This window comes from Aspergillus flavus, chromosome 6 (genome assembly GCF_009017415.1).
Source record: "Aspergillus flavus chromosome 6, complete sequence".
Lineage (NCBI taxonomy): Eukaryota > Fungi > Ascomycota > Eurotiomycetes > Eurotiales > Aspergillaceae > Aspergillus > Aspergillus flavus.
The window spans coordinates 2,551,202-2,579,167 of NC_092410.1; the positions used below are offsets into that span (position 1 = coordinate 2,551,202).

The 27,966-nt window shown below is 49.9% G+C and overlaps 10 protein-coding genes across 10 annotated transcripts; 7 read left to right on the forward strand and 3 right to left on the reverse strand.

Moving 5' to 3' along the window:
- Positions 1-2,892: 2,892 nt before the first annotated feature.
- On the forward strand, positions 2,893-4,973 carry F9C07_2170169 (t-SNARE). The gene is made up of 4 exons (XM_041293783.2): positions 2,893-3,590; positions 3,643-3,824; positions 3,881-4,441; positions 4,495-4,973. The coding sequence occupies exons 1-4, from the start codon at positions 3,338-3,340 to the stop codon at positions 4,528-4,530; spliced, it is 1,032 nt and encodes a 343-aa protein (XP_041148994.1). The 5' UTR covers positions 2,893-3,337; the 3' UTR covers positions 4,531-4,973.
- F9C07_1794382 (uncharacterized protein) lies at positions 4,759-6,541 on the reverse strand. The gene is made up of 2 exons (XM_071508383.1): positions 6,186-6,541; positions 4,759-6,126 (listed from the first exon to the last, which is right to left on the reverse strand). The coding sequence occupies exons 1-2, from the start codon at positions 6,266-6,268 to the stop codon at positions 4,998-5,000; spliced, it is 1,212 nt and encodes a 403-aa protein (XP_071367882.1). The 5' UTR covers positions 6,269-6,541; the 3' UTR covers positions 4,759-4,997.
- Positions 6,542-6,814: 273 nt separating this feature from the next.
- Positions 6,815-9,061, reverse strand: F9C07_2235862 (fungal-specific transcription factor domain protein; the record flags this gene model as incomplete). Its single annotated transcript, XM_041293765.1, has 4 exons — positions 6,815-8,020; positions 8,072-8,533; positions 8,588-8,615; positions 8,670-9,061. The coding sequence occupies 4 exons, from the start codon at positions 9,059-9,061 to the stop codon at positions 6,815-6,817; spliced, it is 2,088 nt and encodes a 695-aa protein (XP_041148992.1).
- Positions 9,062-12,115: 3,054 nt separating this feature from the next.
- F9C07_2286401 (DUF1275 domain protein) lies at positions 12,116-13,150 on the forward strand (the record flags this gene model as incomplete). The annotated part of the gene is made up of 1 exon (XM_071510825.1): positions 12,116-13,150. The coding sequence occupies one exon, from the start codon at positions 12,116-12,118 to the stop codon at positions 13,148-13,150; it is 1,035 nt and encodes a 344-aa protein (XP_071367883.1).
- A 507-nt stretch (positions 13,151-13,657) lies between these two features.
- On the forward strand, positions 13,658-14,512 carry F9C07_12006 (enoyl-CoA hydratase/isomerase family protein; the record flags this gene model as incomplete). Its single annotated transcript, XM_041286803.1, has 1 exon — positions 13,658-14,512. One exon carries the CDS (start codon positions 13,658-13,660, stop codon positions 14,510-14,512), a length of 855 nt encoding a protein of 284 aa, XP_041148990.1.
- Positions 14,513-15,563: 1,051 nt separating this feature from the next.
- On the forward strand, positions 15,564-16,539 carry F9C07_12005 (peptidase M50B-like-domain-containing protein; the record flags this gene model as incomplete). Its single annotated transcript, XM_041293781.1, has 4 exons — positions 15,564-15,749; positions 15,810-16,172; positions 16,232-16,276; positions 16,330-16,539. 4 exons carry the CDS (start codon positions 15,564-15,566, stop codon positions 16,537-16,539), a joined length of 804 nt encoding a protein of 267 aa, XP_041148989.1.
- Positions 16,540-17,113: 574 nt separating this feature from the next.
- Positions 17,114-18,758, forward strand: F9C07_12004 (FAD dependent oxidoreductase-domain-containing protein; the record flags this gene model as incomplete). Its single annotated transcript, XM_041293780.1, has 2 exons — positions 17,114-17,764; positions 17,814-18,758. The coding sequence occupies 2 exons, from the start codon at positions 17,114-17,116 to the stop codon at positions 18,756-18,758; spliced, it is 1,596 nt and encodes a 531-aa protein (XP_041148988.1).
- A 602-nt stretch (positions 18,759-19,360) lies between these two features.
- Positions 19,361-21,193, forward strand: F9C07_12003 (putative MFS lactose permease; the record flags this gene model as incomplete). Its single annotated transcript, XM_071507745.1, has 5 exons — positions 19,361-19,559; positions 19,618-20,025; positions 20,078-20,465; positions 20,498-20,967; positions 21,018-21,193. The coding sequence occupies 5 exons, from the start codon at positions 19,361-19,363 to the stop codon at positions 21,191-21,193; spliced, it is 1,641 nt and encodes a 546-aa protein (XP_071367884.1).
- Positions 21,194-22,209: 1,016 nt separating this feature from the next.
- Positions 22,210-23,106, forward strand: F9C07_12002 (uncharacterized protein; the record flags this gene model as incomplete). The annotated part of the gene is made up of 1 exon (XM_041286805.1): positions 22,210-23,106. One exon carries the CDS (start codon positions 22,210-22,212, stop codon positions 23,104-23,106), a length of 897 nt encoding a protein of 298 aa, XP_041148986.1.
- A 366-nt stretch (positions 23,107-23,472) lies between these two features.
- Positions 23,473-26,487, reverse strand: F9C07_1794917 (SUR7/PalI family-domain-containing protein). The gene is made up of 3 exons (XM_041293764.2): positions 25,719-26,487; positions 24,402-25,662; positions 23,473-24,341 (listed from the first exon to the last, which is right to left on the reverse strand). The coding sequence occupies exons 1-3, from the start codon at positions 25,906-25,908 to the stop codon at positions 23,840-23,842; spliced, it is 1,953 nt and encodes a 650-aa protein (XP_041148985.1). The 5' UTR covers positions 25,909-26,487; the 3' UTR covers positions 23,473-23,839.
- Between the last annotated feature and the right edge of the window lie 1,479 nt (positions 26,488-27,966).

Below are 27,966 nucleotides of genomic sequence, written 5' to 3' on the forward strand. Positions count from 1 at the left end.
TGGATAATCCGGAGGTTCCCACTCGCTCCCTGCACCGATGAACATGACATACCACCCATAAGAAGAAAATTAAGGCTCTACCTTGTCTGACCCTCCACCTTTAAATTTACTCCTGCCCTTGGCAAACAGGCCCTTGGCGGCTTCGCCCGCTTTGCCGCCGAACACACCAGCGGTGTGGAGGAAATCCTTCCCTCGTTGTTCCACATGCTGTTTATTCATCATGGAACCAAGATGAGTCGAAGGACGTCTAACATGGCCTGACCCGGACGACCCTTCCTGGTGAGACGACACGAGGTTCCCCAGAGACGACAGTTTAGGGAATTTGGCCCGGGGCACAGGGTACTTGGACTCATCTGTTGTCTGTTTCAAACTTTGCTGCACAACATCTGCGTACTCAGGGTGGGCATGAATCGTAACCCGGAGCCAATTATTGAGACCGGTGTCGATCGTCACAAACTGGTCTCGGGTTTTGTTGAACGCTTTCACCCGTTCGTCGGAGGTCTTCAACTCGAGGATATCACGGAAGCCAAGCAAGCTTGCTTCAATAGATGGTGACTGCGTTGGTGCAAGTGCAGGCGCAGGTGTTACGGCGTCCTGGTTTGCACCTGCTGGGGAATAGGCATCTCCAACGGTTTGGGCATTGGCAACTTCTGGAAGATATCGACCCGAAACGATGCTACTGTTGTCTGTGGCAGACGGGGGTATAATGGTCAGCTTGGGCTTCTCAGGCACATTATCGCGTTCAGCCTCATCATGTGTCTCAACTGGTGGAGCCACAGTGTTGGGCTCAAGTTCGGGCTCGGGTTCGGGCTGAAGACTTTTCTCGTCAACCACAGGAAATTGTCCGGGGATCGGCCCTACTGGAGGGGATTGGACATTTGTCGCGGGCACAAGCTGTTCCTCGGAGGAGGCAGACTCCCAGGAGAATCGCCTCTTCAACTTAGGGGTTATGTCTTGTTGCGGAGCTGCATTTGGTGCAGTAGTAGACGTCTGCAGTGGACTACTGGAGTATAAATCCTGGGACTCATTCTGCGCGGGGTTGTATCCAAGGACGGGTTTGAACTCCCCCTGAGGGCTGGCACTAGCTGTTTCGTTCCAGTATCGTTCATATTCGCTCGGAATGAGACTATCCTGCCGACTCGTTTGAGGCCTGGACCTGTCTTGTGGGTCCGGTTCCTCAGAAGGGGTGTTTTCTCGGCTCAAAGAACGAATGATCTCCTTCCTCAATCTGTCACTCTCGGTGTCTTGCGGTGAATTTTCCGTACTCAGGGAGGGAACAATGGTGGGAATAGAGTTTTCAGGCGGAGACATGTTACCACTGATTTTGAGCGGTGCAGGTCGATCTTCTGCGGCTGTGGTAGTCGGTTGCACGGTAACTTGTTGATATGTTGGCGTGGACTGGTCCTGAGGCGAGTCAGATGGAAGGTCCGACGACATCTCTGCTAATGATTCGGGAGCGATGGTATCGTTATTGGTGATTATTGGCCGTCTCAAAGGACTGTTATCTGGACTAGGAACACTCAAATCACGGCGATGACCAGGTTTAAAGCCTCTCGGTGGAGATGTACTCTCCGGCTCTTCCTCAATCGTTGGTGTCTTCTCGTTTGTGCCACGAGGAGGGATAATCGGGCTTATTATCGACGTGCTATTGCTATCCGACCGTGTAATGCTATCGATGATAGTGCTCGGTGTCTCCGGAACGTCAAAAGCTTGATTAACCACAGACCGAAATCCGACGGAGGGGTTATGGTGTAATTGAGGTTCTTGCTGCTGTGGTTCGGCGGGTTGGTCTTTCTGAGCGTCAGACGAAGGTGCAGCCGTGAGATCTGCGCCGAATCCTGACAGACGCCTGATATCTGGGAGCCCAATGATAGGAACATCATTCTGAGGTCTTGAAGGAACACTCTGGTTCTCGGATTGCTTTCCTTTTGCTTCCTGTCCTGCCGGGCTAGTTGTAGGTACTGGATCTGTGGAGGCCCGACTCAAGCTTGGAGGGCTTCCTGGCCCCACTGTCTGCTCGCGTAACCGGCTATAGATGTCGGCTGAGCGTAATGGGAGGTTGTGATTCTGTTCTTCTGCGTTGCGGTCGGCTGAGTGACTACGGCTATCCGCCACAGGGCCGGTCCCTAGCGTCATTACCTGGTCCATTGACCGAGAGCGATCCATTCCAAGAGCCCAGGGCTTAGGTATGTTTCTGGACGCTAAACCTGGGAGGTCCCCGGTGCTTTGATTCAAAGGTTGTTGTTGCGGTGGAGGAGGAACTGGATCCTCGTCGTATTCATCGTACTCATCGTCACCCCAGTCATTGCCATCGTAAGAAATCTTCTTCGCTTCAACCCAGCGCTTTGTCTTCGCGCGATTCACGTTCGTTTTAAACGATATGGGGGTGCCGCCACGTGGCTGGGGCGACAAAGGGTTATCGGCGCCGGGAGAATCCCTAAAGATGCAGAGAAGCCTGATCAGCACAATTCCAAGGCTCCGAGAATGCATCCGTCTGCATGTACTTACACCGGCTCGTACGGGTTCTGAAATGGGCGAGCCATTATATAGGAGGGTCAGGTCGCCTGAACCAGATGGACCGCATCAACGCAAATGCCGCGTTCACTCGATCTGATATGGCTTGCGATGTAATATTTGGCACCAGTGGAGTGATCAAGCTGCGAGGATGGAGCGGGAGAGAAGAAGCAAGTAACAAGACGAGTGGTACAAGCGATGACGTGTGTGCGCCGGCTCGGCTGCGGGCAGGAGATTGGGGGCGTCTGACGTGTTCGAAATATATTCTTAGACCAATCCAAAATAGAACAATTGTCGTATCGTGTGCGTTCGTGAACCAAATGAGTGAGCTGCTGCGGTCGTGCCCCTGACGGTACTAATAGGCTCAAGTATTCGCCTGCCTAAAACGAATAGATAGCGATGACTGTGGCTGGTAAGGCACCGATTGTGGCGGGTCCATCACGTGGCCCTAGCCGCCTGCGCTTTGCCCATTTTCGGATGGACGACGAATTCCCCGGGATTGCGAAGTACGTCTTCGGCCATTCTCTCTGCGACATCTCACCGAACCCCGTTCGCTCGGAGACTAACGATCTCTGCAAGTGCAATGATATGACACTCACATAACGCTCTTACACCGCTTGTATCACCACCGTTCCTCTCATTTTTCTTTTTCTTCACTGTTGCCTTGTGGCTTCGCCGAACGGACACGTCTACAAGTTGCCTCCTTATCGATTAGGTTAACCCCGTATAATCGCATAACCCATTCCTTTAGATCCCGGGGTTTCGCTTACCTCCCCCCTCAAACTATCACCCGCACTCCACCTCACTATACGCTGCTAGCGAAATGACTGGCCCATCGATTCAGGATCGCACTGGCGAGTTCCACGCCATCCTGGGACAAGCCCAGAAACGGGTGGCCACCAATAAAGTTGGGTCCCAGCGGCAGGCACTTCTATCGGATTCACAAAGGAGACAAGCCAATGGGTCTGCGAACGGAGGCGCGCAACCCGGCAGGAGATCCGAGTTTGCCAGGAGGGCTGTTGAGATTGGACGGGGTATCACTGCGACGACGGCCAAGTTGCAGAGGCTGGCTGAACGTGAGTAGGAGCTACAAGGTGGACAAGCAGGATGTCTAACTGAGACCGCTAGTGGCCAAACGAAAGACCCTTTTCGATGACAAGCCGGTAGAGATCTCGGAATTGACATATGTCATCAAGCAAGATCTCGCTTCCTTGAACCAACAGATCGCTTCCTTACAAGCGCTTACACTCTCCCAACATCCGAAATCGAACCGGTCGAAGGCGGACCAGGAAGGAGAGCATAATGATAATGTATGTACACGGCATAGACGGAATCCAACGCGAGTGGGTGATGCTAAGAATACTAGGTCGTGGTTATGCTGCAAGGTAAATTGGCGGATGTCGGAGCAAACTTTAAAGAAGTCCTCGAGGTTCGAACGAAGAACATCCAAGCGTCGCGCTCTAGGACAGAGAACTTTGTTTCGTCGGTATCCTCGAAATCGCAGGCGGCCTTAGACACGCAACGGTCGGACTCTCCGCTGTACACCTCCGGCAGGAGGACTCCTCAACCGGGAGGCTCTTCCGACCTGTTGACTCTGGAACCCTCGAATCCTTCGCCCCTCGGACGGCCGTCTATGCATTCCGACCAACAATTGCTGGTAATGGAAGAGGCGCAAACGAGTAACTCTTATATCCAAGCACGCGGTGAAGCAATTGACGCGATCGAACGTACAATCAATGAACTGGGCGGTATCTTCGGCCAACTGGCGCAGATGGTCAGCGAGCAGTCCGAGATGATCCAACGGATAGATGCCAACACTGAGGATGTAGTGGATAACGTCCAAGGCGCACAGCGCGAACTAATGAAATACTGGACCCGAGTATCTGGGAATCGATGGCTGATTGCGAAGATGTTCGGAGTCTTAATGGTGCGTGGCTCTCTCAACCTCTTCAACTTTGCTCCAATGCTAACTTGTAGTAGATTTTCTTCCTTCTCTGGGTATTGATATCAGGATAGAAATGCCCCTTCTTTCTTACTAATGTGTTGTATTAATACGGATACTTTCCTTCTTGCTGTGCATGAACGAGTTATGCATGTCCCATTTGAACGTCATCGGCCTTCTTTCTTTTCCAGGAGTGGCTAGATCGCATGTTCTCTCTATCTCTTTATTTCTTTCATCTTTTCTTTTCTCATTTCGCCTCGGTTGCTACAGGTAAATATTGTTGAATTTATTCATAGACCCATGCTGGCCTCTGATGTCTAGGCGTCGTTGATATGGACCAATTACATACTTTCTTGCCTTAGGCAGTCTTTTTTCTATGATATAGACCACAATATCAAGTCCAAGATCACCCTTATATACAATGGCATATAAAGAAGAAGAAGAAGAAGAAGAAGAAGAAGAAGAAGAAGAAGAAGAAGAAGAAGAAGAAGAAGAAGAAGAAGAAGAAGAAGAAGAAGAAGAAGAAGAAGAAGAAACAAGATCACTCCTCACAAAACTCACACCTCAAAGCAACCCCGGGCCCATGCAAAACAGGAACCACCTCCTCACACTCATGGGGAATAGCCCCCCGCCGACAAATCTCCCTCTGCGCCGCCTCAAACCAAACCTCACTCAACTTCGGTGGCGTGAGCGCCCCCGAGGCAACGAACTCCCCCCAATCCCGACGCATCTGCCACATGAACTCCATCCGATTCGTCCACGTCGGCGAGTGACCGTTCGCATCAGCGGCAGCTACCTTGACAGACTCGTCTTTCGCAGCCGCGACAAAGAACTCCATGATCCGCTCCAGGGTGGAGGTAGTAAGGAGAAGACCGAGCCAGGCCTCGGTAGAGGCAGGGGCGATGTCAGGGGCCATGAGGTGGCGGACGGAAGAGCAGAGGAGGTGCATTGCGTGGTGGGTTGAGAGGAGGGTTTGGGTGTTATTGAAGGGGGGCTGTTGGAGGATGGATTGCTGGGATTTGAGGGATTGATGCTGTGAGTTAGTAGATCTGGTTGAGGACTGGGGGTCGGAGGCGTGAGTTTCGAGGAAGAAAATGATGTATGCCCTGTTTTCATCATCAATTGGGGAATAACTTTCGGGAATATTAGTTACGACATACACAGGAGATAAGAGACGCGATTGGAGGAGTCCGACGCCTTTACTGTATACGACCTCTTTTTCGGTCTTCGAGGACCACAAAGAGTCTTTCTGGAGGTGCTGGTGGACCACGTACTCGGCCAGGTAGTACGATAGCTTGATGCATGTCTTCCAGCAGCGGGTTAGATCGGCGAGATACCCGAATGAGTATTCGGGGAGGTCATCCCCGGCCCCGGTTGAGGTGTACTGGGGTGGTGGCGGGGGGAATAGACTGGAGATGAAGGTTAAGTCATCTCCGACTGAGGGGACGAGTTCGTGGCCCGTCTCTGTGGTATACTGATATGGCCGGGTCCGGTGATGGAGATAGGCCTGGGAGATTGCATATTCAAGGTGAGAGACTCTGCGTCGCAGTACGCGACAGGAGAGCAGAAGGGAATAGATATCCTGTAGCTCGCATTGCGCGAGGACCCTCACCAGAACGCTGCCTGGGACTCTTTTCCAGATTGATTCACGCTTCTGGGTGCTGGAACTACTGGGGATTTGGTTAGTCACTTGTCTGGGGTCTGGGTTTAGTTATATGTGCCCACTTACATAGTTGACCTTCTTCGTAGCTTTGCGGAGTTTTTGGCCCTGTGTATGATGCTTCGGACTCGTTCAATGACTGCTGGGCTCATGATTCAGTCCCCATGGAGGCATTGTGATTGAAATCTTTATGTTGATTTGTTTCAGGTTTAATAAGGTTATTGGCCAAATGGTGATTATTCAGCTTAGGTACCAACCATTGGGGAAATTACCCTACCTTTTCTCACTCTTCTTTTTCCCTGTTGAGATTCCGTAATGAAAAAAGGACCAGGCAAATCATTCCCGGTTTAGTATTGCCTAAATCGTCATAGTGACGGGTCTAGATACATCTCAGGCGAAACCCTTTTGGCAAATTACGGCATTAATTTTACACGGCTTTGCTATGACTAGTTGTAGCCTAAGCTTCATAAGGTTTTTGTTATGAGTTCCTGTGTGAGCTGGGACCCTCACGGTGAGTAAAACAGAAACGATAGTCCTGTTGAGACGTCTTAGCCTTCCTAGACATTCGGGATATGTGGTATCATTGAACCGCGGAGGTGTGTGATCCGTAGTAGTTTGGGGAAGGATAGACGGAGAAGAAGGGCATGATGGGCTGCATGCATTTTGGGCCTTGCGAAAACCAATATGAGGATGTCAATTCAGAGAGCATCCGTCGAGAATAATTCGTTGTTTGTGAACTCTAGCTGGAAATTCTCCAGAAGATCATCCCACTGGCTCCAATCTAAGGGGCTGAGGTCAAGATTATTAAGGGGATCCAGCATCCCAACGTTACCGGGTGTGATATCCTGTGTAGTGCGTCCTCGTGGGGTCCCTGATTCTGACACACTGGGTTCAGACCTCGGCTGATGTGATGAAGTGCCTCTCTCCGATCTTTCAGACAACACCGAAACGATATGAGGACGGGGCAACATAGAGCGATTGCGTCGAGTACGCTCCTCGGAATGGGACTTCCAGGCCTTCAAAATCAGTCCCTGCACTGCAATGTGAAGAGGGGTTTTGGGCCTGTTTCTCATCTGGTCATAATGCCGACTGTATATCCTGTCAATGAGGACCCACGATCTCTTAGTTTCTTCTTCATCGCTGCGAGTCCGGAGCTCATATAGTGTATAAATCAACGCATCCCACGGAATGTGATTGTCCACGTGCCACAGATATCGCTCTATGATCTCGTTGCTCTGACAATCCTCGAATCCTTCCAGGATTTGCACGCATGTGGAAAAGACGAAATCCCTCTCTGCTAGTGATACAGGGTCTTTCTCGACATACTGGCGGGGATGGTGTGCGGAGAATCTCATTTGGCATACAACAGTCTGCATAAGTCTAGCCGACATGTAGTGCAGTGGAATGGATTTGTCACAATATTGCAGGAATTTCGTTTCAAACGCGCGGTTCAACTCATTTATTGCTTCATCTTTGGCTTCAGGAGACAGCAAGGAAGAGGCCAAGAAGCCTCGGCCTCCATGGGACTCTCCACCGGCCTTGGACCAGCGCCTCATCCATTCACCATATTCGTTCCGTGCAAGGACAAACATCATTTCGGTCGCGCCATGGTGTTCGCGAGGCGGATCCGTCATGCGTGGATCAAGCTCACTGTCATTTATGTTTGATGGGGGTTGCACGTCAACAGAAAAATACGGGAACTGCGAAGTGATACCGGAACTTTGTGCCGTAGTGACATCTAATATTGATAGCTGTCGCCAAAGACGCCGGCGCATTTCAGTTTCGAAAATTGTTAATCCAAGCTCGGATCCGTCTCGATGGAGTCCAATCCGCTGAGCCATTCGCATTGCAACGCCACATAAGGACCAAATAGACTGCGAGTCAGAGGACGCACGCAGGGATAGCTTGTCGGACAAAGTTAGCGTTAATGTCACAGCATCTTAGGAGAGACCTACCAAGTACAAAACATATGCCTGGAGAACTACGGGTTTTGACGTACGTAGAATGCCAGCCTTGGTAAAAGCTAGACGAGCTCCGCGCCGGGATCTTGAGAGTAAAACAGCTTTGCTCTCTCCGTAAGTATTTTGTACATCATCTGCCTTCAGAGAAACCAATGCAATACAATATATAGAGAACATCAATGCCTCAAACTCCTTCGAGACTGTCTCTAAGCTGCCGGTGGCTTCTAAAAGCTGTTGCTGGACGGTTGGACCGTGCAGTATCTTGATTAAGGGATTGACATTCTCAAGGAAAGTTTGCCAAAGTTTGAAGATGTGTAGCGGGGAGGGATGAAGTTCACTCAGGCTTTTCTTCACTGCTCCTCCTAAGATTAAGGAGGTTTCGTCATCCACTTCCTGGACAGAATGATTTGAACCGTTGTCGGACATGTCCCGTAACACATCCTCCGCCCGAGGAAGCTAGACACAGAGTTAGATTGCATTACGAGAAGAAGCTCGGTAGGGAATCCTGACCTCGCCTCTGACGCTAGTCCAAATATTACTATCTTACCCGTTAGCCATTTGTGTATCGTTGTTCATTCCAAGGTAGCTCAACCTGTCCAGATAGACGGATTTCCCGTCGCCTGTGAGCAGCATTCCTTGCTCAGCCCTTGAAGCACTGGGGAAAGCATTGTGTGTGGTTGCTGGATGGTCTATGTTGCGGATACGAGCTGACGCAGCATTGTCTTGTCTAATAGGACTCTGGTAGAAGCCGCTGTGTCGGCGGTCCTCCTCCGAGCGCTGCCTCTTGCGGCGACGCGGAGGGATATGAGTAGGGAAAACACATTCAATTCCGCGTTTGATACAAGCAGAACAAGGATCGTTGCGATCACACCTGACCTTTCTTCGCGCACAGACCACGCAAGAAGGGTTCTTAGGGGTTTGGTACTCAGCAGTCATCGGACTCTGCTGCACGACCACTGCAAGGCGATCATTGGAATCTGTCATGACTCATGAGTACGCTGAACGGATACAGTACAGCCCATTTACATTTGACTAATTAGTTGCAGATAATGCGATCGCAAGGCGTAGTCGTAGATGGAGATACGCATCCGTGCGGATTTCATGCAGAGGGAGAAGCGGAAGGCGGAATCGAAGTCGGTCCGAATTATTTTCTTGTTATTACCGGCTACGAACTACTTCCCAATTAGGCAATTCCCTAGCCCTAAGTACGATCCAATTCCTGCATACATCAATCTTGCGAAGAACTATAACCACAGGATTTGTTCACTCTCAATCTAGTCATATATATCCATCATTCCTATTGCTTTGCGACCGCAATGCTGCCGCTTTTTTGTGCACCTCCCTTGCGACAGGTAAATCGATGAAGAGATCGAATGTGTCGACCAACCTTTATATGTCCAGTGCGTCTTGATATAACAAAGACGAGCCAAGAATGTTGATATCCACTTATTGGATCTATGAGATTGACATGTTGAATAGACAAAAATATACGGCTCATATTATCCTGACCCGTTCGTACAATTGTGATCCACCGACTTTTTTCGTTGAAGCTACACGGAGTAGACACAACCACGTCTTGACGAGCTCCGGCATATCTGAGTCTTATAAGGACGCATAAATATCCGATTGAGAAGTTGAATGATCTATCATTAGCATTTCAGCCTGATTTAGTGCCCTAAGCCCCGGTCTGATTTCCCCCTTTTGGGGCGTTCACAGAGCTGGGCATGCAGCATTTCTCACCCCTCGCATGCAAGCGATGGCCAATCCCAAAATGGGGTTTAGAGCCGAGCAGCCTATAACTCAGAGTAGTTTCGTCTTCATGTAACCTCGGACTTTTCCACGTGAGAAGATACTTAAGAATTTCAAAGTTTGAAAGGGCAAGGGCACAAAGAAACTTACGAAAGAACTGTCACAGCTTTTCTTACAATGCTCCGATAGAACAAACTTTTTTCCCTTGGACAATGGTTGCCCCAAGAGTTTATATGTAGCACATTATCGCATAGCGCAATTTCAAGTTCAGCCAGAGATGGCAGTGCTCCAAGTGTCTCTGTATGGTGACTTGGATCTATCAATACTAACCCTGCGAGTGTGACAAGGATGTATACGCCGCCTCAATCAGGGCAAACGAAGTTGTTTTGTTCCAAGAAGAAAGCGCATACATACACGAGCATCCCTGGGCGCGCCATCATAGGTGGCTTGGATGAAAATACGTTGTCTCATCTTGCATACGGTGGCCAGTTTACTGAGGTGCCTCGCCAAGTTGGCCAACGGCTGGATTTACCAGCAAGATACAGAAGGAAGCGCAGAGAGATAGCAAGCGTCACACTTGTCTGAGCTAGAGAAATAGTTCATAGGAGCGCTAAGAATACACTACTCGTGATCCTTGTGTGGGAGGGGGTAGCGGGGGATGGTTTTCTGGGTAGTTGTGTTGCTTTTTCTATGTTATAATTCATTATACAATTGAATCGTTATCTATTACTCTCATAGAGTGATATCTTAAAAACTTTATATCCACAAAGAAAGTTGAAAAGTATGGTATAGACCTTTTAAACTGTTCTAGACGCCCTATCTAATGCTTCTCAGTTCGGGTGACCCCGGCAAAAGAGAAGAAAAAACGGGGCTTGACGCCATAGACAACAACAAAAAGTGATTGACACCGAGCCGAGAATCTGCCAAGACCAATAATTCTAATCCACCCCAGCGTGGCTTGGTTGAAAGCAAGCTACAAGCAAAAGAAACGAGGGGAAGTAGATACGCGGCGCGGGAGGCTGTGCTCTCGGGTAGCCAAACCACTGGGTATAGCGGCTATAGCCTACCAACGAACCGTCGTTTGCTGAAGATCATCCCTGGGCCAAGTAGAGTTAAGAGAAACTGATAAGGAACTAGATACCACTAGTGACCCCTCGGCCTCGCTTGTTTGCCGATCTTCTTGGCAGACGCCGGTTTCTTCACTCGGGGTCCAGACTCGGCGATTATATGGATTTATTTCTTGCGGTGGAAATGATATGTTGACAATGATCGTGACCGCCGGGATAATCCCGTATTCTTGCCACATGTTTCACGCAAGATGACTGTCGATTTTTGTTGTCTGAAGCCAACCAGGTTCCATGTTCTGGATTTAAATCTTGGTTGGCAATGGTCCATCCTAAGGTTCGTTATCATGTTCAAAACTCCACTTCATGAAACACAGCCCACCGACCCCAGACTAAGAGAGAGGAAAAAAAAAAAAAAAAAAAAAAAAAAGCCGGGCACACTTCATCTGGGGAGACGGACCAATTTTCTCCCGCTTCATCGTCATCCGCCAAGATCCCACTCTTTCTGTTCGGTTTAGTGGTCTCCTATTTCTAACGCCCGGTAAAATAGAGATGCCTGGGGAAGAGACCTTGGCGAACCCACCGATCGGCGGAAGACCACGGATAAACATAGACGGCATTTGGGTTCATGTTGTCGTTATTGACTTTTAGAGTTTAAAGCCCTAATCAGGCCCGACAACGGAATGCCGCAACGAAAAACCGCATGCAGTCATGACGCCTTCGAATGGCGCCAAGGGCTTGCCGAGGTGGATCTATGAGACGAATCCAATCTCAGGTAGAGGCAATGGCAACACGGTACCCAATCGATACTTTACATGAACAGATATTGACTGGTCTGAATGTGTTCAGGTGCTATAAAAATGGGGATATCCCGGGATATAGTGGAGTTATTCAGTCCGAAACGCTGTTTCCGGGCGTGTAACTGCCGCACGAGTTCTGCAGGGATATACTCTCTTCGTTATCTCAAGGGCACATGTCGGGTTGACCCGCGTTGGGCTGATGACTTCAGTATCTCTCCTTGGCACAGATGTTGTGTCTTGGGTGCGGAGAGGATCTTCGTAGCATAGTGATATCCCACCAGGCGGAACTTAAGTAGAGGGAGGTGCTAGTTCATTGCATTTCCATTGCCCATCCTCTGAAGGAAGACCTCTCTAACCAGCACTCTTACCCTTTTCTTAGTTTACCATATAGTCCCCAATACTGTTTAGTCTCGATCAGTAACACTATGCATCACGCTCCTCCTCCTACCTCCTCATCGGGGGACCTTCTCGTTTCAGCCCCAGAAAACCATCTCTCCGTCAATTGGGATCCGTCATCACTTGCCAACCCACCTGTACCCCGAATAGATAATAATCCAAAAGAAACAGGGGGCACTTGGGGAGACGGATGCAGCGCGGCTACATCCCTCACGGATAATCAAGACGACACAACACTGCGCTCATCGCTGGCGCGGCACTTCCGCACCAACATAGACACTACACACACTGACATCGTCCTGATCATCTGTGGCTTCGTCAGCGGTCTTGTAGATGGCTTATCGTTCAACGCCTGGGGGAGTTTTGCCAGTATGCAAACAGGTATGCCTCTACTTCACCCTCGTACTCGTACTAGTTCCACCCAAGCAACCGCTAACCAACTACCCGCAGGAAACAGCGTCTTCATAGCTCTAGGCGTCTCAGGCCAACCAGCTTACCCAGCCTACCTCTGGGCCAAATCCCTAATCGCTCTCACGGTCTTCATAACCAGCAACATCCTCTTCATCCACGTCTCGCGGGCCCTCGGTCCCCGCCGTCGCTCAACCCTAATCCTATCTTTCGCCGTTCAAACCGCCGCTCTCCTCGCAGCAGCCATACTCGTCCAACTAGGGGTTATCAGCCCCAAACCTGAAGACCCCCGAGCCCCCATCGAGTGGATGCAAATTCTCCCCATCTCACTGCTGTCCTTCCAAGCGGGCGGACAAATCGTAGCATCCCGGGTGCTGGGTATAGATGAGATTCCCACCGTCGTGTTGACTACGCTGCTCTGCGATCTGTTAGTAGATCCAAAGTTGACTGAGAAGGTTAACCCGAAGCGCAATAGAAGGGCTGGAGCCTTTCTGGCGTTATTCCTGGGCGCTATGACGGCTGGTGGGTTGTCGAAAGTTACAGAGATGGCGGCTAGTTTGTGGTTTGCTTTTGTATTGAAGTTCTTGATTACGGCTGGGTGGTTTGTGTGGAAGAGGGAGGGGAGGACAGAGGGGAAGAGGGATGTTGAGGGTTGAAGGCTTAGTATTGGATGCCTTTGATTCTTGTGTTTGAAATTTGTTTATGATTCATGGGTTTGCTTTATGCTATGTATGAGCCGTACGCTTGTGTGTTTGGCTATGATATTGCTGTTCTTAGCGGTAGCTCATGCTCAGGAGTCTGGTTATAGACGTTTTATCAAATAAATTCAAGTCTTGTGTATGTTCGTGAGTTTTATATTGGCCATGAGGCCGTCATAGAATGCACGTGAAGATAAAAAGTAGGGTTCACAACCGAGAATTATACTTGCATAGTCATTTGATCTTGAGTTGCTAACGAGCTGGTATATACGGCCAGTCATCTCTGGCATAGAGTTCGAGCATGGATGTAAACTTGCTCTTCTAAAGAGGGTTAGGCCTCGGTTCAAGTCCCTGGGAGTGGATCTGTGGAGATCCGAGGCTATATGCCAAGCATACAAATCTACAACTCCGCACTTGTATCAACAGAGCCCCCGCTCATCTCCAATTCGATATCAAAACATCAATATGCAGTCAGATTCGGATTTAGTCCTTGTGAGTTCCACAAGTGACGGAATTACTACAATCAAAATCAACAGGCCTCATCGAAGGAACGCCGTCGACCCCACTACCGCAAAACTTCTCTACGAGAAAATCCTAGCCTTCGAAAATGACTCCTCACAGAAAGTATGCATACTCACAGGGATGGGCGGTACATTCTGTGCCGGTGCCGACCTTCACGAAGTAGCTGGACAAGATAGTCGCGACGCTACCAGCAAAGAGACAAACGGAGGACGAAGCCATTTTCAAGCGCCACCGGAATCTGGCGAACAATCCCTAGGCCCGATGGGTCCATCACGACTTCAGATCCAGAAGCCTATCATCGGTGCTGTCTCCGGGTATGCAGTGGCAGGCGGGTTGGAATTAAGCCTACTCTGCGATATCCGCGTGGTGGAAGAGGACGCCGTGTTCGGGGTCTTCTGTAGGCGATGGGGGGTACCACTTATCGATGGAGGTACGGTTCGTCTACAGGCAGTTGTTGGACTGGGCAGGGCACTTGATATGATATTGACTGGGCGCCCAGTCAGCGCCACCGAGGCCTTGTCCATGGGTTTGGCAAATCGTGTTGTGCCAAAGGGGAAAGCTGTGGAAGAGGCTACAGCTATTGCGAAGCAATTGCTTTCGTTTCCGCAGCTTTGTATGAATGCGGACCGGGAGTCTTGCTACTATAGTGCGTACCAGGCTAGCTCGTTCCAGGATGCAATGAGGCATGAGTATGAGAAGGGCGTGAAAGTTTTGGACTTTGAGAGCATCAAAGGAGCTGCTCAATTTAGTCACGGTGCAGGGAGGCATGGAAGTTTTAAGAATGGTTCACGTCTTTGAGTTCGTTCTGAAATTGCCTATATTCTTTAGGTTGGTGGCCCATATCGAGTTCCGGAATAATCAATCGAAGTTTCTTATTACAATCAGTGCGAATATCGTTCAAAGACTGGCAAGGCTACTTGTATGTAGTTTCTGTTACGACAGAGAATATCTTCCTCCCCGTCCCCCCCCCCCCAAAGAAACTTAAACATATGCAGAATTTTGAATCTGGATGCATCCAAGAGAGCTTGTGAATCCTTTAAACCTGGCATACCATTTAGGAGTGTTGGAAAATGCCCATGAGAAGCATGACCGTGAATGGTCATAACGCTTGTATATAGACTTGTTTGTACCAATAAGTTGCACGTATGAAGCCAATATGTGGCATGTCAGAGCTAATCCTCGTTGTTCTTTATATCTAGAGCAGATCTGAATTAGCAACGTCAACATGCATATCCATATCAGTCTACAGTGCTGTCGTTCACTGCTGTCTGATTTGTTTCTTTTGCTGAGAGAAAACGTCACCGCTGAGGAGACCTTCCAAACGGGTCTAGTTGACCGTTGAAAAATTACAGAACCATATGGGCTAGACCAGACAGTGGAGGATGGATCCAGCAGCTAAACTGAAGAATGATCCACTTGCCGTACGGTGCGGTGCGAATTAGGTGCTGATGCAGTAGTGGGTAGGCTCTGAAGTGTGGCAGAGCATTAGAACTGAGTCTAAAAAAGTCAATACTAAATAGAGAGCTATGTCTCAGGGAATCAAACAAACCACGTAAGCTATTGACCGATCCTCCCGATCCAACTGAGAGGGTAGACTGATCGGTCCAAACTGTGATAGAGTCATTTTTGACAACCATACCTGAGGCAGTGATTGGCCAGCCTTACATCGGTCAGCCACGTACAAACATGCTAAAAATACCCCTGACCAGCCACACGCTAACCCCTTCTAGGCAAGTATCTACTTGTTAGACGCGTAAGGCAGCACTCATAAATATTCCACCCCATGATACAATAAACAGCACAAAGACCTCCTTTCAGTTGTTAGACGTTACAAAGAGGTAAAATAACCATGGCACCACACTATGCGATACTCGATACAAGGGCTCTCGAGGCCGCGAGCTCTCATCTCGCCAAGCGTGACCTGACCGTGACCCACACACAGGCGGTGACGCTAGGAGTGATGGCCGTGTATGTGGTCGTTATCGCGCTTTTATGGAACTTGCCCTATGTTCGATGGTCGCTATGGCCTTTCAAGGTGAGAAGGACTTATTTACTCGGTCAATATCCGTGTTACCGAGAGGCTGACTGTACATAGATGCTGGTTATTGCTTTCCATGAGTTTGGTCATGCAATCACCGCATGCTGCACCGGAGGCAAAGTTGAATCGATCTCTCTTGATCCCCATGAAGGAGGAGTCACCCATATGCGGGGTGGAATTAGCGCCGTCACCCTCCCCGCCGGATATCTAGGATCGTCCATTATCGGTGCCCTCCTGATTTTCGCGGGGTTCGATATTGTTGCAAGCAAGGTCGCCAGCATTGTCCTGGGTGTCTGTTTCCTGCTTACACTGTGGTGGGCCCGAAGAGACTGGTTGACCATCGTCACCATTCTCTTGGCGGTCGGTCTGTTAGTGGCGTGTTGGTTCATTGCACATGGAGAGGCGCTGAAGTGGGTGGTGGTAAGTACTAACCTGTACTGCGTACCTCGTCAACAGCCGAGTTACTAATGCGATCGCAGCTTTTCATCGGTGTCATGTCTGCTCTTTACAGCGTTTGGGATATTGTGAGCCTCCCCATACCCATGTTACTGGCTCTTGCTAACCACATATTGGATAGTGCGACGACCTCATTATTCGAAAGGTTAACACTTCAGATGCCAGCGTCTTTGCCCAGCGCTATGGCGGTTCTTCCCGCTGCTGGGGTGTTATCTGGTCCATTATCTCCCTCTGCTTCATGGCTATCGGCATCATTGGTGGTATTGCAGCATTCCGGGAGTCATTCAGCGAGCAAGAAGACTCCTCGAAGCATTTTATTCCCACTATCTAAGAGGACATTCGACGTTTCTTAGAAGCGGCTAGTATCACGAACATCATTATCGACGAGGAGACGATTGAAACCTGTATTCCTGGATGATCTCTTTCCCTTATACCCCTTTGTTTCTGCTATTAATGAGTAATGGACTGAATGTTATATCTCCTTTCTCAAGATGGTAGTTTTCGGATTAATTATAGTAATACATGGTACTATTACGATATTAAACTTATTAGAGAACAATTCTATGGATTGGAGATACTGTCTAACTACATCTGGTTAGATTAGTGGGGAATTCCATTCGAGAGCCAAACATCCAATTTCCCAACTACTCCAGGCTGTCTGCCTACGGTATACAAGTCGTCGCTAAAGAATCGCACTCAACTCATCCCTAAAACACTTGTTTCTTATCTCCGTATTCTGGAGGACCACGTATGACGACATAGATACTGAATTCTCACTTCAATTTTCAGTCTGGTCAAGAACCGGTACTGTAACCCCAGCATTCTTTAACACACCAAGGAAGCTACTATATTAATTGATAAGGACCACGCTACTGTCTCTGTAACAATCACTTTTCATTCCAATCATGGGGGCGATATTATCCAAGATTATTGAAACTTACCACGCCTTAGCTGCGTTCTGGTCAGAGATTTCGCAGAATGCCGCCGAGAGCAGTGCCCTCCTACGACGCATTGCAACCCCTGAATTTCCAGTTCCAGATCCAACCGTTTCTTTCTGGCAGACTAATCCGAAACACCAAGAACTAGTTCACGCAAAATCGGAACAGCTTCCCCAATCAGCAGATATTGTGATTATTGGCTCAGGTATCTCAGGGGCAAGTGTAGCCTATACGATTCTTACGGAATGCCAAGCGTTGGGTATAGAGAAAAGGGTTGTGATTCTGGAGGCACGCCAGGTGTGCAGCGGTGCAACAGGAAGAAATGGCGGTCATTTGAAATGTTCTCCCTATTTGACGTATTCCGAGTTGAAGGTACTGCTGGGCAAAGAAAAAGCAAAAAGAGTGCTCTATTTCCAACTTAGACACCTTCCTACAATCTTAGAGTTGGTCAAAGATGAAGGTCTCGATGAAGCAGAGGCCAGGGAAGTGGAAACTGTGGATCTGTTCACCGAACAGACAACGTGGGATAAAGCGCAGGAAATGGTTCAAGAACTGCGACGAGATGCTCCGGAATACGCCGAGGACACTATGGTTTGGGACGCTAAACAAGCACAGGAGGTATGTGAGCTGTCACCAGCGAAATCTTCTCCAGCTGACTGGGGTCCAGCGATTTGGCGCAAGCAGTCATTGCCTCGGAGCGATTTCGTACCGTGCCGGCGCCGTGTGGCCTTACCGACTTGTTACTTCGATTTACATGAAACTAAAGTCTCAATACCATTCGTCCTTCTCCATTGAGACGGGAGCCACCGTCAGGGAAATACACGTGGAGGATAACGACACTACACCTTACCTTTTGCACACGTCCCGTGGTAAGATACGCGCCACTCACGTTGTCCATGCAACCGATGCATATGCGCCGAACTTGGTCCCTGGGCTGAAAGGTAAAATATTCCCTGTTCGTGGCCATATGTCTGCCCAAGCAGCCGACGGCCCATCCTCCCATCTAGACGGCTCTCGCTCGTGGAGTATTATTGGCAAGAAAGGGTTTGAGTATATCACACAGCGGCCCCGGGAATCCGCAGGCCCTCACAGTTCTGGTGGGGAAATCATGCTGGGTGGCGGTGTATATAAATCAGATGGCAAAGGGATGGACGAGATTGGTATTTGGAAGGATGACTGTGTCGACCCTACTATCAGTGCTTACTTGGGTGGAATTTGGTCAACCGTTCTCCAGGGCGAACATACCCGCGTACTACAACTATGGTCAGGATGTATGGGGTTTACGCCCGATCTCGTTCCCTTCGTCGGGAAAGTCAGTCCAACGTTCACGAAGCGGCGAAGGCCCTACAATAAACGCAAAGGAGCGGCCTCCGAGTCCGGAAGTACGGCAAATGAGTGGATCACAGCCGGCTTTAATGGCGATGGAATGGTGCTAGCGTGGCTTTCGGGGACGGCCGTTGGACTCATGGTTTTAGGGCGTGAGGATGTCCACCTGGAGGCTCGAGCCGGCCGACCAGCAGGCAAAGTCACGGAATGGCTCCCGAAAGAACTGTATCTTTCCGAATCCAGAGTCCGTGACTTGAGCATCTTCAAACTTGCGCGATTTTTGTAAGAGTTTACCTCGGCAGCACGACAGAACTGGTTCAGTATACGATGAGGACGTCGGGGAAGAAGCACGGGGTTAAGACATCACATCACCCAATTCGAGATTTCAGAAGACCTAGACTTTCTGGACTATTGCTGGGCGTTCCGATCCCGTGAAATAAACTTACCTACAAATAGATTGGATCCTGGAGTTGCCACCAGTAAGCGACCCGAGGATCTCCACCCAAAGGCCCCATAACCCTAAGACGAGCCACCACTAAGCATAACTCTAACCCTATAGTACAAGGCTTTTATTGCAGAGCGGACCTTTCCCCGTGTCGCATCCCGTTAGCCGTCCTCGCCATGCAACACGGAACCACATGCTCCCCCATTTTTTTCCTTGATCATGCTTCCATAACTTGTACCAACTGCTTCTTCGACGTGCATTGATGCGGGGAGCAGTGCGGATCTTTCACCGTGTTGAAAGAAGGAGCACGAGCCAAAATCTGGGGTTAACAGGCACTATGCCTGTGTTATGTGGGTAGAGTAGTTTATATACGGATCACTACCCCGTGGGGATGAACCAGATTCTCCAGCAAGGCCTTATCGACCTCTCTTTTATCTGTTATCATGGGTACCGAATCAGTCCTTGAAAGCAAGCCCTCGGTGGAAAACCGGGAGGCGGTTGACGATGCGAGCTCCAACCACAACGTCGAACGGCAGCAGGTTCTGTCCGTTGGGCTCAACGATGCTCTCACCAAGGAGCGCATGTCGCCATGGTCATGGGCAATGTTCCGTTTGTATGGTCTTGTTGCTTTAACTACCCTAAGTAAGTGATTCTCCATACCCCTCTCGCACGACTTTCCATCCAATTGCTGACAACGTAGACTGTTGCATGAACGGATTTGACGGTACCCTCATGTCCTCCATTAATGCTATGCCCACTTTCCATGAGCACTTCGGCACCCGCATGCAAGGTAGTGGCACTGGTATACTCTTCTCCATTTATGCCATAGGCAATCTGGCGGGCGCGCTGGTTGCTGCACCCGCTGCAGATACCTTTGGCCGGCGCTTTGGCATGTTCATCGGCTCACTGATCATCATTGTGGGAACGATACTGGAAGCCTCCGCGCCTAAGGTCGCCCAGTTCATTGGTGGCCGGTTTTTGATCGGAATGGGCATCAGTATATCGAACACTTCAGCACCGATTTACTTAGTGGAGGTTGCTCTTCCCCAGTGGCGTGGAATCTTTGGAGGGTTGTATAACGTCGTGGGATATTATATAGGGGCATTATGTACGACCTCATATTGATCACATTCCATTCATCGCTGACGATTTCTCCGCAGCCTGCACGTGGATTGCTTATGGAACTGGGTTCATGGATACCAACTGGTCATGGAGACTCCCGGTTGTCATTCAGGCTGCTCCTTCGGTCGTCGTCTTGGCGGTGGCCTTTTTCATGCCCGAGAGTCCTCGGTGGCTCTTTGCCAACAATAAACCTGAGGAAGCCCGGCAGATGCTGATTAAGTACCATGGTAATAATAATCCGGAATCTGCGCTTGTTGCCCATGAATGCCGCGAAATCGAGGAAGGTATTCGCTTCGAGGTTGAAACAGGGGGCCGGCGATGGTGGGACTACAAAGTCTTGTTCTCATCCCGAGACATGCTATATCGCCTCTGGCTCCTCTTCCTCGTCTGCGTCTTTTCGCAATTCATTGGCGGATCAGTCATTACGTGAGTACCCCCGACCTTGACCAGACAAGCAGTGCTAAACCAAGCAGATACTTCATGCCGGTCATGCTGGAGAACGCCGGAATCACTAGCTCAACCCAGCAGCTGCTTCTTAATGCTCTTAACACGGTATTCTCCTTTATTGGTGGTCTCTTTGGCAGCTGCTTCGTCGACCGCTGGGGCCGCCGTACTCTGTTCCTTTACGGTACCTTTATCACGGGGTTAATCTATATCCCCATCAATGTTATTTCCTCTTATGATGCGGACAGCCTCACAACCAGCATGGGGTATGGGTTCATCGCTTGTATATTCCTCTACGGTATCGTCTTCTCCTTCAGCTGGACCCCACTGCAGGCACTCTATCCCGCAGAGATCCTCCCCAGCCGCGTCCGAGCCAAGGGGATGGCTTTCCAGAACGTGGTGTACGGTGGCTCCAACTTCATCAATATGTACGCTACCCCGACGGGGATGGACAACATTGGTTGGCGGATGTACATTATCTTCCGTAAGTATTATTTCCAATATGCTGACGAGAAGACTGGCTAACCCGGGCAGTGGTCTTGCATTTCCTGGAATACATCTTCATGTTCTTTACTCTTCCGGAAACCAAGGGCCGCACTATCGAAGAGCTGGAAGAGCTTTTCCTCGAAAGGAATCCCGTCAAGGCATCTTTGAAAAAGAGAGAGGTGGTCGTCCGTGAGGGCATGGGCGTCAAAGAGGTTGGCGAATAGGCTAGGCTATTAGGCGACCGAATAACTCTCCCCCTGTACCTGTTGATGTCTATACTTGGTCGCGTTATCCCGATAGTGTTGTATACTCTCAAGGGCTCCGTATGTCGTCGTCGAAATCGGCGTTAGGATAATCTCACATTTCATTTTTGGTTGACATGTCAAAAGATCACAATTGAAAAAAAGAGTCCACGCAAACCTGCAATTAAACTCAGGCATACCTGAGCCTCCTATTACGAAGTCACTGCAAGGCCAAGGGGCTGAGGCAACTGGCACGTCGATCTCCAGACCCTTCAACTCGTACCTTACTCCTGAAGGACGGCGCGATCCACTTTCAATTCCAGAAGTGGAAGATGATTGCTCTACCGCCGAGTTAATTTATCGACGGAGTGTCTGGTCACCTCGTATTCCCCGGTGACTCGCCAATGGTATTTGGACAAAACCCACCGAGCGACTCCATCCCCACCCGAGATATTGGTCATATTCCTCGAGACATTTTACTCGGTGCCATTCCACATGTCAGGTTGCAACGGATTACTCAATTTTTTCATCCCCGACCATGGGAACATGACAGGACTAGTCGAAGGCTTCGCAGAGTCTATGTCTCCTAATTAGTTCATGGTATGACTGAACAACCACGGTCGAGGGTAAACGAGTGAGTAACGTGGGGTCCAACCTCAAATCTCATGTAGATCCGACTATCCAGAAAGGGCAATTATCGTCCTGAATACGATCTCGCATGTCCATCTAGGAATGGTTTCCATGAGTGCCAATGCTGAACCCGACTTGAGGATCGTTCGTAATAAAAAGTTTGATTGCTCTGCTGTCTTTGTTGGCTTGTTCTCCTCCTCTTTTCCTCTTTTTTCATTGCATACTTCTATGTTTCTACACTTCTATACTCTATCTATCAACTATCAAACCAGCCAAGAATACAATCTCCAACAGTCCCAGAGAACAGAATAACCAGAATAATCAGAAAACAACACCATCAACCCAAACCGACGACAGGAGAAAACAAAATGAAATCCCTCCCCCTCCTAACCACCCTCCTCCTAACCCTAACCACCACCCCAACAACCCAAGCATGGACCTTCACCTGGCGCAACGCCTCCAACTCCCCCTTCATAGAACGCAGCACATCGCCGGCCCCCTGCACGAAAATCGACCAAGCAGAAGGCCAAGAATTCGTCTTCGAGCCCAATAACAGCCCTTACTCGTTCTACATCTGGTCCAACGACAACTGCTCCGGGTCCTATAGCGGGTTCACGCCGCCGTCGCGATGGGGCAAGAAGGCTTCGACGGATTTGCGCTCGTATATGGTTAATTATGGGGGGAACGATGGGCCGTCGACGACTGCTGTGTCTTCTTCTACTTCTACTTCTACTAGTTCTGCGTCTTCGACGGGGACGGCCACGGGGACTGCTACTGGGGGTAGTAGTACCAGCACTACTACTGCTTCTGCATCAGCGACTGCGACGTCCTCACCTGGTGATTCCTCCAGTTCATCATCGGGGATATCCGGCGGGGCAGTAGCGGGGATAGTAATCGGCGTGGTAGCAGGTATAGCGGTAGTGGGCGGAGCGTTCTGGCTCGGTCGACGACAGCGCAGTGGATCTGGGGGAAAGCCTCCCGGCAACGCAGGACAGGGATTCGGGTCTGCGTCGGGATTGGGTCCTGGAGCGGGATATGTGCAGCCTGGGACGCCGATTGGGGGCTCCGATGCGGGTGGTTATATGGGGGCAGAGGTGGCCAAGGGACCTCTACCGTACATGTATGAGAATCATCCGATGAGTCCGGTTCCTGCGTATCAGCCGCCGGTGGGACAGCAGTTTGCGGAGTTGCCGGGGGAGAGTGTGCGCGTGGAGATGAGTGATACCTCCAGGGTGAATGAGTTGGAGGGCAGTGGGAAGCGGTGATTTAGGGGGATCATTTTGTATTATATATACTCTTGGGCTTTTTTTTTCTGTGTTGGTTTGGCATTTTGTATAAATACCCCGGTGGTTTGCATTGTTGGTATATTAGTCTTATCTATGTGAATATTTCTTCTGGTGATTCAAGATACTACTTGGTATAGTTCTTACATTGATACTGGGTGCTGTAACAAGGTCTTGAGAATAGATAAATAGCATTCCTAGTCATAGGCTATCAAAGATAACTAATGAGAATAACTAGGTATTCCCCACGTGTACAAAGGGAATCATAAGACTGAAATACTTCCTATACTGCATTATCATCCATGGAGCCTGTCCGATAGTAGAAAAGAAATGTCGAAAAGGTTAAAGATCGTGAGCGAGACCAGGCTCCCCTATCACAATAGTATGATACAAGCATCTCCCGATCCATGGGGCCATATCGCAACTCTGTACATGGGACCACCAGGCGCGCTTCGCTGCGTATCTGTGACTCTAGATCACGGTAAACATTGCGATGCCACGCTGTTTTATGTGCAATGCTGTCAAATAAATTGAAAGAAAAAAAAATAAAAGTGGTAAAGAGAAAGAAACGAAGAGGGCTGAGGGCCCAGAAGAGCCCATCACTGATGAACGCCAAACTCCCGTGCCAGCTGTGCTGTAGACCTGCAGAACCAGAATACTGACCACGTGAATAAAGTCCAAACTTGAACAAGTAAGATGACGCTAGTGATTATGTTCAGGGTATAGGGTATCGTGAGGCTTCTCGGGGTATCGACATGGGCGGCATCCGACCTCCTACCCCACCAGCAGCACCACCTCGGCGCATACCCGCTCGCAGATCAAAGTCGGGGTTATTCTCCAGCAAGACATTTTGCCTCTGTTGCGCCGGAAGTGGAGGCGGCTGCCAGCGCGGGTTGATAGGCCGCTCTGAAATTGAGGTAAAATGGCTTATATCGCTAGTAGTGGGTGAGCTGGGTCCTTCAGCCAAATCTTCCGTCAGTTTCGGCTCACCAGAACTACCCGGCGTCAATGCAGAGGGCAACCGTGGGTTGCCCACGGCAGGCTCATTACGATTAGCAAAACGAGGATCGGCATCTTCGAAGTAACCCGCCGACTCAGAACCAGCATGGTGCGGAGTTCGAGCAGTCTCCGCCGACCGGTAGGCATGGACGGGTGAGGGTGAATGTCCGGGGCGACGCTCAGCCTGCTCCCAGGCAGCGCGGGGAGGAACATATGATCTGCTCGGGGTTAGCTATGAACAAGATATAGTACGGATCAAAAGCTCGTTCTGGTCTTACGGTGTCCGGCTATAAAGGCTCGAGGGGCTGACAGGCTCCGGCTGGCCATCTGCTGACAGGGCATGTGGCTGCTGGCCTAGCAAAACCTCCTGAGGAACCGGCTCTGCCGAACCTGTTCGCCTAGGCTGCGGTGTCATCTCAATCGCCTGGCCTATCGGGCTGCCATCCGGTGGCGACACAGCCATTCCAATCGGTCCAGGAGACGGCTGGCGCATTGAGTCGGGTGGAGCATCATAGTCGTACCTCTCCTCCTCTGGTGGCGGCATTGGTCGCGGTCCAGGGTTGGGCCCGTAGCCAAACGGTGCCGGTCCTCGGTATCCTCCTCGGCCCCCTCGCATTGAGCCCATGGGACTACCTCTACCACCGGGCGGGGGGCCTCTGGGTCCACCATAAGGGCCTCCACGGCCGTAGCCTCCGCGAGCCGGATAAGCACCCCGTCCACGCGGGACGAAGCCCGGTGGGGCTGGTCCTCTCCGCGATCCCATACTGCCATCTGAGTATTGATTGCGCAATCGGGGATCACCTGGGCCAGGTCGCATGCGAGGGCCGGGTCCGTAGGGACCAGATGGTGGAAGCGGGTTTCCAAATTCGTCCCGGGAAGGGTTGTATGGCGGGCCGTTGTCGCGCATTTGAGTAGGATACGAAGGGTCTGGTAATGGAAAATCATTGGGCGGTGTTCGCGAATTCAGCGGGGTGCGGTCATCATCACTCTCATGTGTTGTCGTCCGGAATGTCGCAAACGTGGGGCCGGTGTCAGATCCGGGAGGTGATCCAGTCACGAAAGGCTCCTTTGCCTCCCCGTTCAGCGGCTTCGGATTGTTTAGTCCTGCGGCTGCCGCGGCAGCATTCTGGCGGTTATAGTAGTTTTCACCACTCATCTCGGCATTCTCAGCAATGCGCCTCTTTCGTGCCTTGCGACTTACGAGGGTTCGGCGCATCGCGCAAGTAACCACACCGCAGCTGACGAGGAGAATAGTTGCGCCGAGTACAATCCAGCCACCCCACCCCAAATGAGGAACGAACAACAAGATATCCACGAGGAACGCAAGCAGGGAGACGAGAAGCGTTGGAAGGAGCAGGATCAACAAGACGAGTAGGTAGCGGGGCGAATGCGACGGAGCATGGAAGTGAGCTGCGGCAGCCATACAGAGGCAGATGAGGGTCAGAAATGCTGCGACCGGATGAACAATTAGAATAGACGAAAGCGATCTTCGTGTGCTAGAAGGGAGGTTGAAGTCATCGCCAGTGTCCGAGAGGTCATCTGTCCATAGTTTAGCACTGGAAGGTTAAGTCTTGCTGGCGGACCACCGGACGCACCATTAGTGTAGCCGAGATGAATATTGGTGCATTGACCAGCTTTACAATAGCCAAAAACTCCATAGTCGACATTTTCAAACGTTGCCAACGGGATTCCTTTGACGATGGGGGTGGAGATAACGGATAAGAGCAAGAGAACAAAAGCGATCAGGAGCAGGATGGTGAGGGGAGTTGCGGGTTTGAGAAGCATGGCGGAGGGGCAGAGTTGCCTAGCGATAGACAACCCGTCGAGGAACTTGAGTTAAAAATGAATGACGAAGACAAGATCGCGATGAATCAAGTAACAATAACTATAGCAACCACTAAGCAGGTGACAGCGACACACGCAGTCAATGGTGGAAATGAGAGTTCACAGCATTGGTCGAAACATTGCTGTAGGATCTCCTGAATTGGGGGCTTGAGGGAGAGTGAGCGCTTGAGTCCCGTGAGAGAACTAGTCCAGTAGTACGATTGGATGTATGGTACTCCGTAAGCTAGAGGAGATGGCAAATGGATCAACGTTGAAATTCACAGACGAAAGATATCTCGTACGAACAATCTATTTGGGCTTGAGGGAGAAAGGAAATGCAAAAAGAAAGAATGCGACGGTAAAGGGCAGAGGGGAATTGGAGGACAAGGATAGTGAACGAATGAATGGATGGAGTGGAGAGTGTGAGAGAGAGAATTAATTGATCGAGACAAAGCGGGTGGGAAAGCGACTCCATGCTTGCCTTAGGTGTCCAAACCCCCATGACGGCATCGCCACGAAAACTATAACTACTTCTCCTCATACTTCAATGGTCAACCTCCCTTACCCTGTATCTTAAACGATATCGCACTTCGAATTTCCTTACTCTTCTATCTGTGAGTACATGCCTTTCCTACTTCTCTAGCACATAGTTTCTAAAAGTATTTCATCTTTTCTACTCGAGTCAGACTCCTCGTGGTGGCTGTGTCTCCGTCCGCTTAGCTTCCCGTCAATGCGACGGTTCCCCCTCAAATGCCCTTCTGATTCGCCCAACCAGCAATGGCACTCGGTTGGATCCTCTCACGAGAGACTTGCGAGTAACTCTATGAGCCTACGGAGTGCATACTACCTGAGTACATTTCACAATGTGGGCTTCAAATAATACAGTGTTCTTTCCACAGATCATGGTTCATAGCATATACATACACAGGTACTACTAAACTTGTGAAAAGGCAGATCATCAACATGTTTGATTGTGTCTGGTCTGATTGAAGTTCTACCCGAATGAAACAAACAAGTGTTGCAAGATACACGCTAAGGCTATCGGTCCCGCAGAAGCGTTTTACACATCGTTCCAATCTGTCGCTCTAAGTTTATCGCTGTTGTGATCAGGGGTGGACCACCCATATTTAGCGCATCCTTGCGCCCCAAGTCGGAAAATTTATTAAAGGACACTTTTCTACCCACTTCACTGAGCCTATCGTCGACCATTTAAGGTAATTTGGGCACGATCTGGCTCTCGACCATGGTGGACCACACGGGATGAACGTGCCCAGAACAGGTTCACGACGAATCGAACAAAGTACTTTGCGTGTACCCTAGCGAGCTTTTAAGATAGCACGCACGCGTCTTTGGCTAGGGATTTTCAGGTACAAAGTACTTTTACGTACCACAGTGGAGGCGGCCTCGATGTTGTCTCCACTCTTTCAATGACTCCAGAGCCCACCCGTCTACTCCGTAGTCGACAAGTAGTCCAGGTTGGTAATCTGATTGATTTTGCGATACTCTAGAAAGGAGTATTTCCTAATCAGCATCGGATTTACAAGCTCTTAGCATACCACAGCTTTCGCGACATTTCCTTCGAAAATTATGTTGGAAGAATAAGGGGGAGGGAGGGGATAAAGAAGTGCAATCCTCGCTAACAACTGCGCGCTTCGCTTACTTCGGAGCCGAACCACTATCAGCCTGTAACACTCTGTTATATAATTCTAGTGGGCAAGGATCAATCACTTCAAATCAACTGGTGGGCTACCCCCGTCTGTCTTTTGAGACCCCGTCGATATAGCATTAATCTCGTAAGGCCTTTACTACTTGATATGTTGCCTCGTCAAAAGCTTACCGGGTACTTAATTATTTGACATCTAGACATCGACTATCTTTCTCGCTACGCTAATTGGCTGTCAGCCTCTATGCAGGGTGAGTGGGAGGGATCACTCGTCTGATAACCTTAATACATCCCCGAACAACCTCCGTTGATATATCTTGAGGTACCTTACTTGATTTTCGTGCTCAGGCCACATT

Coding starts and splice junctions, on each gene's coding strand:
- F9C07_2170169 (XM_041293783.2), top strand. CDS start 3,338: ATGACTGGCCCATCGATTCAGGATCGCACTGGCGAGTTCCACGCCATC. Junction 3,591..3,642: donor GTTGCAGAGGCTGGCTGAAC/GTGAGTAGGAGC, acceptor TGAGACCGCTAG/TGGCCAAACGAAAGACCCTT. Junction 3,825..3,880: donor AAGGAGAGCATAATGATAAT/GTATGTACACGG, acceptor TAAGAATACTAG/GTCGTGGTTATGCTGCAAGG.
- F9C07_1794382 (XM_071508383.1), bottom strand. CDS start 6,268: ATGAGCCCAGCAGTCATTGAACGAGTCCGAAGCATCATACACAGGGCC. Junction 6,127..6,185: donor CTACGAAGAAGGTCAACTAT/GTAAGTGGGCAC, acceptor CCAAATCCCCAG/TAGTTCCAGCACCCAGAAGC.
- F9C07_1794917 (XM_041293764.2), bottom strand. CDS start 25,908: ATGCTTCTCAAACCCGCAACTCCCCTCACCATCCTGCTCCTGATCGCT. Junction 25,663..25,718: donor TCATCTCGGCTACACTAATG/GTGCGTCCGGTG, acceptor AACTATGGACAG/ATGACCTCTCGGACACTGGC. Junction 24,342..24,401: donor AGCCTTTATAGCCGGACACC/GTAAGACCAGAA, acceptor AACCCCGAGCAG/ATCATATGTTCCTCCCCGCG.